The sequence below is a fragment of the Pogonomyrmex barbatus genome, unplaced genomic scaffold, assembly GCF_055798465.1.
Source record: "Pogonomyrmex barbatus isolate J1 unplaced genomic scaffold, ASM5579846v1 scaffold12, whole genome shotgun sequence".
Taxonomy (NCBI): domain Eukaryota; kingdom Metazoa; phylum Arthropoda; class Insecta; order Hymenoptera; family Formicidae; genus Pogonomyrmex; species Pogonomyrmex barbatus.
The window spans coordinates 3,085,844-3,098,079 of NW_028297108.1; the positions used below are offsets into that span (position 1 = coordinate 3,085,844).

Here is a 12,236-nt window from a genome sequence, read left to right on the forward strand (position 1 = left end):
GAATTCTGTGCAAGATACAATTAAATATGCTAGAATGAACAGTATAATAAAGAAATTCATTTTGGTCAAACGACATAAAAATTTGCAAAGTTAGCGAGACGTAAATGTCTCTGAAATGTCCTTCGTGCGCACCTTCGACCAGTCACACGATTCGAACAATGATCGAAAATATGAAAGCGAGCCTCTACATGACACATTCCTTGGATATACAAACATAATCGATCATCAAGGGGTGGAGGTCAGTCGGTTCGTCTAGGTTTTATATACGTCTGAATAATGGAGAAGCGCCTCTATCTACATGCTAAATCTATCGGCTAACAAGATGTTGGCATTAACCTCGGTTGTGTAAAAAGGAACTACACAAACAGAGAACGTACCGTCCCGTCTTCATCAATGCAGGATCGATACACTTAACAGATACCACGATCAACTATCCCACCAGATACTAAGTCTCTAACAGAAACTACCGTCTGGAAAGTAATCGTCTGGTAAACCAATCTCTCCACGAGAAATACACGGGCACTTACCCACTCGGGTCGACAGCAGGCATGGGTCTATCCAGTGGATGCATTACAACCTTAAAGGGACTTTTCTTACGTAAATGGATATGCATAAAGGTTTCCATGTTTAGGTGTTTATGTGTCTATGTGTGGGAGAAATTGACGTTGCTTTCCTCTCGGATTTGCTGCCGGATATGTATTGATAAAAAGAGGAGATAAGATAGACAAAAAAAGATAGATAGAGACAGACAGATAGATAGAGACTTTTAGATAGGGACGACGTTACTCAAGCAAGCATAAGGGCCGAATATCGGGTTTTTCATCGTGGGCATTCTCAGGTCCGCATCCTTAATTGTTCTATATAAAATCTCGCGAATAATTGATCGAATCCCCGAGACCAGCCATCGCAAATTGACGAGACACGAAAGCGGACGACAGCATACGAAGACGCGCCGATGAGGTATCGTGGTGTGACATCGTCAATGTGTACGAGCATAAAGGGAAACATACAGGCAACAAACATCCTGGAACAATAGCGTTTGTTATCGACACAACGTCATTTCCCGAACGTCTACCGATCGCCCACGGTAGCAGCTGTAACATCGCTACTTTCACGCCATCGATTTTTCTATCGGACTACGCGAATATCACGGTTTGCTTACATTGTCTGCAAGTATCGTTTCGAGCTTTTGCGAATTTACATATGTAAGTACATACGGAAAGGAGGCAATATATGCGATGCACGGAAATATTTATTCCGAACATATGTACTCATAATTTTTCGACTAAACACTTTTCTCTCGTTCTAGAAATTTTGTTTTTTATGTAAATTTAAAGATAAAAAAAATCTATCTAAAGGATGATGAAATTAATGAGATTTCAGAACGAGATTTTGACATGGCTCAAGATAATATTAACCATACGCGAAAATACTGGTACCGTGCGCTCCAAGATATGACGATCCGATGGGTCACAGGACGCCAAACATAGAGAAGGAAGGTAGAAATATTGTAAGAGTAAAAAGTGGGGACCGTGTTATAAGAAGATAGAGAGCTGTTTATGAGGTATATATATATATATATATATATATATATATATATATATATATATATAGTAATGCGCATATCTTGTATTGAAGACGTAAATTGTTCAACCGTGATAACAAACTCACCTTAACCCGCTGTAGATCAATCGGGTTCATGATGGTCCCCTGAAAGAACTCCACGGTGGTGAAGTGCCGCTTGAACAGTCCTTCCAGTTCGAGATCAGGCGGTTTCCTGAACGGATCCGACAAAATGATACGATTCCTTTTATAAATAACATTCACCTCAGATGTCGACGGTCGCGTCCTTTTTTGCGAGAATATCGTTGAGCAGTAGACCGACAGAGAAGTCGGTGGAGATTTCGTTAGAACGTAAATGAGTAATACAAATTCAAGTGCGTGCTCGCTACCTTTGAGAGAAAGTTATATGCCGTGTTCGTCCGTTCGATTCGTCAATTTGATAATTTCCATTTTAATAAAGCCGAATATATTGGCAGATTGATTAAATTATACGAACTCATCTTCAAAGGAGACGAGTACGCTGATATATAATAATAAATTTCTAAATAAAGTCTCTACTGCAGCGCTGAGTCGGCTCCATAGCTCAATACAGCATACCATGCAGTCGCAGGCGGTTGCTTTCTACGTAAATATATATATGTATATATATGTGTATATATAAATACGTATGTATATCTTTCGCCGTCCGGTGTTGCATTGTTTCTGTATTCATCAGTACACGAAAGCACCATTTTGTGTGAACAATCGTCGAATTTGCGAAAAACCGTAGAAAAGTGTGCCTCGACGACCCAAGACGTCGGCCTTGCCTTTTCAATCATGGAGCACCGGACAGCTCAACTCATGAGAGAAAGAAGAAAGAGAAAGAGAAATAGAATGAAAATTAAAAAATAAAAAAAAGAGAGATAAAATCTAAAGAATGTAGCGAGCATTCGGTGTGATCCGTGGACGTATGCGTACGCACGAATCATCAGATACAAGAAATTCTAGAAGAAGTAATGATAGCGATTATATATCAACATGAGACTGCATAACGTGTGACATAAATATATATGTACGTAAATATAGTTAATTTATATATGCATAAGAGATACATAAGTATATATATATATATATATATATATATAAATATCGATCGACCATCACGGCGTGTTATACCCAGGCGAATAACCGTGTAATAACCTAAAAAACTGCAAGGAAACAAGAAGCGCGAGCGGCCACGTGGAGGGCATTGATGGAGGGTTGGTTGATTGGTGGAGGTTTTCGTATGGTGGTTGTTCTAGGGTTCAGGGTACCTTGACGCGCTCCAGATCCACAGCATTCATCATGGTGCCCTGAAAAAACTCCACGGTTGTGTAATGCCTCTTCAGGAGACCCTCCAATTCGAGATCCGGTTCTTTCCTGAAAAACACAAACCACTCCTTACGACTATAGCGATCAGACTACACGGGTGACCGTGGAACGTGGCTTTCTCACGTATTCTTCGTACTATTGGACAATCCGATTCTTTGATGATGCACCTTTATTTGTAATTTGAAATATTACTAGAATAACGAAATTTTACGGTTGATAAAACGCGAAGCTAATAGAGTCTGATCGCTTTGAGTCGCTTGGCGACAGAAAAATCTCTTGACCGTCGATGAGTGACGTATACTCACCACGGAATCGTGGGTACACAGAACAAAAAACAACACAGAAAAAAAATGTTATTTAGTACATCAGAGAAATAATGAAGAAATAATATAAAAATGTTTGAGAAGTACTCTGGTAAAGTTGTTGTGATAATCAACGAGTAACAGTTTTGTTTACGTACAAATAAACTGTTATGAATATAACTGTATAATTTATTGGAATAAAATGCAAGATCTCTATTACCTGTAAAAATATAACTGCAATATTGTGTTATTGTATAGTGGAGTATTGCATGTACTGGAGTGTTGTAAAGTAAAAATTCAACCAATTGTGATACGCACACATTGATGATAGAGAAAACTGATTAACGATGCGAGATGATCAAATGTATGAGAGATAAATTTCATAAGACATATTTACATTAAATGGCAATCCTTTCAAAATTACCCACAAGCCATAAGATATACGATCTATCGGTAATATCGAAAGGGTTAAACGCCGCGCTTCAATCGTCAGAAATGTCAGTTTTACAAAAGCAGCGATCATACCTATGCAAGAAGACAACTTCTACATCGACGTCCTCACGATCCTCGTGTAGAAAATCCTTGAGGAAGTGCGAAACCGATTCGTAGGTGATGTGGCCGCACACAACAATATGTCTGCCAACATAACGAGTAGATTAGATGACATTCTTAAAAGGGCAATATTAATGGATGATATAGGAAAAGAAAAGGAAATTCTCTCAAGCAACTACCATATACACGCGTTCTAAGTATTACATATATGTTAACTACGGACCCAATTAAATTCTTCTCTCTTCCGCTGCGATTTTTACTCATTTAAATCTATCCCATCTGTTAAATAAGCTTGAAAACGGATAAGTAATTGCAAGCAGGAAGAGCTAGAAGAGAGAGACGTTGATGCTGATGGGAAATTATTTTTTTTCCTTTCGTGCCATTTTAGTCTGCTGCCACAATAAGATTAAACCTGCCTTTATTTTACTTTGTTAAAAGTTAGTTATATTTAAATTAGTTATATTTATCAACACAATATAGTTTTTGGAAAAAGAAAATAAAACATAAATTTATATTAATCGTCGTTCTTCAAAATATATGGAACTCAATGATTCGTCATAAAATTGATTCGACAGTCAAGCTTATTTCAAGAGAGAGAAATTTAGTCAAAAATAATAAAAAAGAATAATAAAAATTACTCGGCACTCGAATAACGCGCGCTCCGAAAGAGTGTATTCTATTTAAGATAAATAATAAATCAGTGAGCTGAACTTACCAAAGTTGCGTTAAGAATTGGATTCGATTTTAACCAACTGACTATACACACACACACCTAAATAAGTTAATAGCGCTAGGTATACAGTTATACATACACAGTTCAGTGCTGATAAATGTTAGATCAAATACGCACGAGTGCACGAGAAGCTCATTCGTATTAGTTGTATGTCGTCATATATATATAAATATATATATATATATATATATATATATATATATGTGTGTCAAGCACAAGACACTACATGTGTAATTTCTACGTGCTGTGTGTACAATAGTGTGAGATATATTCCTACTCTTAAGTGCCATATAACAGGTAAGACTAAATTTAATTAACGAATTTGCAAAAAAAAAGTAGTGGAATTCGATATTTAATATTTCATGCTTAATATTATCTACTCGGTGATGTCTAACATTCGCTCCATCGTGAACTCAGTAGCCTTTTCGTATCATGCGACTCGCCTTATCACGCAACAATCGCGTGTTGTTATACCTCTTTTATGCGTGTTTTGCGCGAAAGGCGCTACTGAATTCAACGCAAGTCCGATAATGTCCAGGTATTACTGGTTATTTTTGCTTTAAATGTATATGAGGTCCGACGTATTATATATGCGTGTCAAGATGTGAGCGTGTGTCGTGGATGTGAGCTGTTACAAATCGTTTTTATATGTCGACCGCTGTCGGATCGAAAATCTGACGGGAGTAACGTGGATGTGTTGTAAATTGGACGCCCGTTGTCATATCTCGATCTCCGATTGAGGATGCGAGGATGCTCATACGCGTTCATACAATGAAAGTCCGAATTCCCGTGACGTGAAATTATAACGCACGATTATAGCGTGTCTGCTGCGGTCGTTTTATCGGGTATGTCTCTATGCACTGAGAATATTTAATTTATTAAGCCCGCCTATGATATCATTCGATTAGAATTAAAATTAAAATTGATTTATTAAATCAGTATTCGATCGGTATTAATGGAACATTGATGAGAAATCATGCACGGATGATACAAATCGTAAAAGACCGCTAAAAATGGCAACGGTAATTTCCGCGGAACATTTTTCATTACACACAACAAAGCTCTTCTGGGTTATTACTATCGTGTGTGCCTGAATATTTATATATCGTTTCTTGATCGTAGGCGCATGTATTATATTTGAATAAGATACTCGACTGATGATGCGGTCAGCGTATTGTTGTCGTGTAATTCCATCTTATGAAAGATCACAGCCACATTTGCGCTAATTGTAAATGATAGAAAGCTCTGTCGTCCCTGATCTATGTTAGTTATTTTGGCCAACCGAGGATCTCCTCCATCAGACTCCCTGAGCTACATATGAGACCAACAGTCTCAATAATATACATATATTTATTTATGTAGTACTTCCTTCTCCATTTTTCTCATTTTTCTTCATTTAAAAATTTACGAATACCCAAAAACGATCATTAATACTGTCTAAAACATCAAGATTATTACACTGAAGTGATACGACATTAGGTTTATATATATATATATATATATATATATATATATATGTGTATGTACATATATAATATATGCATTCAATTGTTCGAATAATGCAGGATACATGCTGGACGTTAACCCCTTGCACTTGGAGAGAAATACAGCTTGATATTTCAAAGCGCGCGGTCCGTTTAACGGCAATAAGATTGTTCAACCATGATGCATCTACGTATATCGAATAATTAAATCAAGATGTGTTATACGAATTTCTGTGGCTTCCTAATACGCGACACGCAACTGCGTCGTTTATCTCAAAGTTGTCAACATTCATTTACGACGGAATATACTATCTGTGTCATCTCAATTTAGACTTCCTTAAAAGCGCAGTTCACAGTCGACGTAACAACTATAATATTGATTAATCAAGTAAAAGCATTAAACAAGCCTGATCTGGACATGACATTTCTTGTTAAAGCCTACTTAAGACGGCACAATTTATCCGCGAGAGATGTATAGCATAGAATGTCTCATCTATAAAATTTATAATAATTTTTGATAAAATTAATATTTCGAGATTTTACAGTAAAAAAAAATTCTTGTTAATTTTTCCATGTATCTTCATTTGTCTTCTGTTCTACGCTTATGTTATATGTCGAGCCGCGACAAGCCGTATTTGTCTCAAGTGCGATCGGTGTGAACAAACAAGCTAACACCAGTTGCTGAGTGTGGTAGGTAGGTCTGTGATGGCAAATTGGTTGGTTTGTTGAGGAGAGGGTTTTGTCGGGTTAGGCTGGTGTTCAAGAATGTTTTTGGGATGACGACTGCACTAAGACCGACAACTAGTGCAATGAGCTGGTACGGAACTGCGATTTTGCGATGCTAATACTGATTCTAAATATATATATATATATATATATATATATATATATATATATATATAGTTTATAAGGAAGAAATCGGTACTTTTGACAAAGATTGATGTTCATACGTGCTTCTATCGAGAGATTGCATTCACGGGAGAGGGATTAGGGAAGGATCGGGAAAAAATCAGAATGTCATGTGTGCATGTGTGAATGTGTGTTAGAAAAAGTGTAACAGGTAAATACTGTGAGATAAGGTGGAGATTACACAGCGTAGGGATATTTTGTATGGGAGGACACCTTGGGCATGTGGCAGTCAGGATTGGGGGTCAAATCGGGGAAGCTAATTGGTTGATTGTGTCTCTCACCTGCGACCTCGCTCGTTCTTCAAAGTGCCGCCGTACTTGTTTCGCGTCCCGATCAGGTCAATTATCTCAGGGATACAACTGGCGAATATGGCCTACACCACGTAATAGAACAAAACACAACACTCGCATCAATACACTTGTGTGATAGGGTTGACAATAGCTTGCTTTTTTCTCTCTTTTTACATGTATCTTGTTGTTAGTCGGTCGATCGGTCATTAGGTCGGTCGGTCGATTTAAATCTTTTCGATGTCATATCATGATATTTGGTGACTAAGTAATCGTCATATGTTAGTCACATAGTACGTCTTTTCCCTTTTCATTAAACGATAGAGAAGGATGAGGATATTTGCATTTATGAACGAGTTGCGCGGCTATTCATAGAGACACGATTATCAGTGCTGTACCGCTACATCTCCGAGAGTTAGTAAACGTGTTGGAAACAAAATGCGTTTTCCAAATAAAAGTGCAAAGTAGGTAGGCTACTTACACCTACACCTATAGATCCTATACCTAACAAATGCTATATATGTATGTGCTATATATATATATGACATACATCTACCTAGATCACTAGTAAAAGTGCTTATCTATGTTCTTTTATAATGTTCTTTTATGACTTTGTGCATTCAATTATATTATAATCGCATCGTCATGTCATTTTCATTAAGAAAATTGACATCATCTTTGCGTCGACAACGCTAAATCTTTGAAATATTTTTAATGTGTTTTAATTCTTCTTTTTGCTTGTCATTCTTCTTATTTTTATTTAGTGTAAAAAAACGCATTTGTATATCTTTATCAAATTAAAAATCTTTTTTCTGATTATGTATGTATATCAAACAGATATCGTTCGTGTAAGGTTTAATTAAAAAATTAAAAAACTTAATTAAAAAACTTGTATAACAATTTTGTTAAAAAGAAAATTTAGAATATAAACGCGGATAATATTAGGAAATATTAGGAAATTTATAAATTTGGGCATAAGTAAACTTATTTCTTAAATAAATTTTTTAGATAAAATTCAAGAAATTGTCAAAGAAAATATTATAAATATTTTTCAAATGTTTTGCTATATTTAACTGTAAAGAAAAATGTTGAAGGAACATCACATTTACATAATCATATATTTTATTAATCAAACATAAAAAATTTCAATCAATACCGAAAATTAAAATCGCTTTGATTATGAATTATTTTAGTTATTTAGATTATGCTTTATAAATAAATTATTGATCATTGAACTGTATTTATATTTTCAGAAATAATTCATTTAAATCCACCGTCGCAAAATTGCAATTGTAATCCTCATTTAATATGCGAACACAATGAAATAAAATTGAAAACACAATCAAATTTTTATTAGAAATTTAGTTAGCGAGTTATGTTAGCGCTTGGTTAATGTTAATCACTCATTAACACTAGTTGACGAAACAATCGACACAAGACATAATATACGCAAATTATCACATGTATATATTCTTCCAAAATCTCGAATAAAATATATGTACATTGTTTAATCACGATTAATTATAAATGGAGCTATGCTACAGCACACACATTAATGTCGATCTCTGTCTTCCTCCTCTCGAAGCGAGCATACGTAACATTTATTGTTCGCGCAATTACATCGGATATGATGTAAAACTGTCCCTTTTGAGTGTACCTTGAAATACTGAAAACTTATTGACAAATATCACTTTCATCATTATTGCCAAATAATAATGAAAAAAATGCTTTCGTTATTAGCAGAAGTAAAAACTTATCAACGATCTGCCGAATGAGGAAAATCTGATCGCGAGAAGTGGTGCGTCTGCGGCAACGAAGTCTGTGAGCGCGTAATTGCAATCATCTTATCGCAAGCTTATGAATTACAATAGCTGAATGGTTTTTTGTCGAAAAAATATGATCATTATGTGCATTTTGCGGCGGTGTTCCTCAAGGCATAAGCCAGTGTCGAGCTACCTATACCTGTATGCGTGCGCGCGCGCGCGTGTGTGTGTGTGTGTGTGTGTGTGTGTATATGTGTACGCGTGTCTATGCTACTCTCATCTTGTGATTTACGGCGACGCACGTAGCGCATTAGAGAGGTAATTTGCGATCGAGGCTGTGATGTTCCGGGCGAGTGCATATCCCTTTCGTCGATCACCGTGCATCAACGTGCATTGTATACCACGCAGAACGTTCACGATCGCCCGCACGATTTTCCCTTTCTCCTTCCCTCACGGTATGCGTTTGCACATGTCATGAATACGTTACTCACGTGTCGTATGGAATGATGTGAGGTATGCCCGATGTGACTCAAGCTAGACTACCTGTATGCCCGCAACAGTGAAATCATGAGTCGGCGCTTCACGGCGAACGACGGGAAGACGGGACGTAGATTCGATCAATTTTTCATTCGCTCGCCTCGGTCAAAAGGTCATAGACGCGCCATATTCCGCTGCACATCCGCTCGATATTTTTATAATACGATAGATAAAATTTTATCTTCTCAGACAAGTTAATACAATTGAGTCCATTGATGTGTATGCTATTGCTTATCGTCTCTTGCAAAAGAATTAGACTGAAAATATTAAAAATTTATAATATTAAAAGTACTAGAAAGATAAGATCTAGAATTTCCACATTTTCAGATTTCTTATTATTTCTTACTGCTGTTAACATATTAATTTTGTAAAGCAATATTGTAATTAAATGACACGATAAAAAGTATTCATGTTACTTGTTAACTCTCGAAATGTCTGTTAAATGATACATTTTACACCATCTTGTTTTAATCAATATAATTTTTGAGAAAAAATTGTTTCAATTAATTTAAATTAAATTTATATTCCAAATCATCTTTGCCGAGTTACGTCGCTCTGCGCCACGAGTAAATATATATCGCAGTCATGTATCGCAGTTAGACGTGCACAATTTCTACTGATAAAACCCCTAAAAAGAGCGGCCGTACATCTGCACCCGCTACTGCTGCGCTATTTTAGATGCCACAAACCATGTGTATATGTATGTATATATCAAGCCAAGAAGGAAAATGTCGCGACTGAATCAGAAATGACCGCCCTCCTCGCTCGCGCATCGAACGAGAGAGGGTTGTTTTCTCCCTCTCTAAAGGCCATTCCGTATCGGGAGGTTGATCGCCTTTCGACAATCTACAGACTAGTCAGAACACTATTGCATGCCACCAAGAAACTCAATGTGGAAGAGAAAGTGGAATAGATAGATAGATGGGTAAATAGATAGAACAGACAGAAAGAGAGAGAGAGAGAGAGAGAGAGAGAGAGAGAGAGAGGAACAAGAGAGAAAGAAATAGAGATAGAAAGAAAAGACAGATATCCACGATTTACTGGCACTCTCTTCGGAGAGGAATTTGTTCGAACGTGAATGGATTTCCTTTACTCATGATAAAAGTAGTATTGTTTCGTCTCGACATAATGTCGCGCTGACGATTCGTTTTGAAGATATTGGAGTTAAATAGGATAAATGGAGTTTTAAGATAGAAATGCCGATCAATTCGAGAAATGTCAGCATCATCCGCAACTCGCTGCTTCACGGCTGTTTTCACATATTTTAATTCAAGATTTATGGTAAATTGTTAGAAAACCTGTAATATACATTCGATGAATGAATATGTGATGCTGCATAACAGTTACAAAAATAGTTTTCTTATATTCCTTAAAGGATAATTCACCCTAGATAGCATGAATAAACAAATTGCTTACTAAACAAATAAACAATTTGCTTACTTATCAAGCAAATGTATTATTATGTACATTTATATCTAGATAGATATTCAACTAATAGATGAATATGTTTGTACCTGACGTTAATTCATAGAAAATAAATTCTAAATAAAAATAAATAAAAATAAAAAAAACGAAATATTGATCTATGATATGATTAATGAATCTTGATATACATTCGCTGTCTGAATTTTTATAAACAAGAAAATAATTTGTTACACAAAACATTGTGAGGCACACGCGTGTACGTTTGCATCTTGTTCTATGACTTCATTATCGATATTACAATGCATATTACAGATATTACAGAACAACATTAAACAAAACGTAAGACAAAAAGGACTCGAGTCTCGATTATTTCCTAATAGTGCATGTAGTACATACTATACTAATTGCCTGGCAGGCAAGAAGCTGGATTCGCCTGCATTGACGTGTAATTCGAGCATCTTACGATCGACTGTCATACATTGATAATATTAACATCACCCACGCGTGCAGAAAACGCCATTATGTTTGTGACGTACACCATCAATATTGTCACATAATGCAGTATACACGTAATGGGAAAATAAATAAAATGGCGCGACCGTGTCGATGTGTGTCCGCTAGCTAATCTACACGGTAACTAGATTACCGTGGTTACATTATGCACGCGACGTAAGTCAACTTTCCACACTCAAGTAACGAACCTACCTCTAATCTCGTTGTAACGGAAAGCAAACCGGTGCGCCCAATACGAAAAATATGTATATATCGTTAAGCGCCATAGTGGGGAGGGGGAGAAAAGTGATACGTAAAAGCAAAGATAACTATTTTAATAAAAGTATAAATCACAAGAACCTCATATCTGTCCCGAAATATCCGGAACGAATCCGGCGAATTAACAAAAGAGATATGATGAGAACGAACTACTTTTTGTGACCGTGCGATAAAGTAATATATATTACAACGTATATAAATATGTATATATATATATATATATATATATATATATATAAAAAGAGAGAAGGAAAGAGAGATGCAACAATTAATATATCTGTCTCATCTACTATAAATGTGTGTATATAAATGTATGTATATAAGAATAAAAACTCGTGTCTTTCTCTTTCCACAAAAAAGTCCAAGCATACCAGTATGTGTTACCAAGATATTTGCTAACTGATAAAAAGTGGGTAAGAAAAGCGGTGAGAATTAGCATAGAGTGTGTTAAAAAAACGTGAAACAAGAGGTGATCAAAAAGAAAGGACAATATGTGGCTAGAGAAATATGGTGTGTCATTTCTCTAACAGCCACGGTTCTGTGACAGTAATGTGTGTGGA

At 36.1% G+C, this 12,236-nt stretch overlaps 1 protein-coding gene across 50 annotated transcripts in view; it reads right to left on the minus strand.

Moving 5' to 3' along the window:
- slo (calcium-activated potassium channel slo) overlaps positions 1 to 12,236 on the minus strand; it is a 101,323-nt gene that overhangs the window by 35,469 nt on the left and 53,618 nt on the right. For 23 of the 50 annotated variants that reach the window (XM_089071757.1, XM_089071772.1, XM_089071756.1 and 20 more), the window contains 3 exons: positions 7,175 to 7,266; positions 3,741 to 3,851; positions 1,672 to 1,777 (listed from right to left, as the gene is read on the minus strand). In XM_089071757.1, the coding sequence (XP_088927883.1) occupies positions 1,672 to 1,777; positions 3,741 to 3,851; positions 7,175 to 7,266 (309 nt within the window). Of the gene's footprint in view, positions 1 to 1,671; positions 1,778 to 2,855; positions 2,962 to 3,740; positions 3,852 to 7,174; positions 7,267 to 12,236 lie in introns of all 50 variants that reach the window. The other 27 variants (XM_089071773.1, XM_089071760.1, XM_089071766.1 and 24 more) reach the window with 3 other exon arrangements.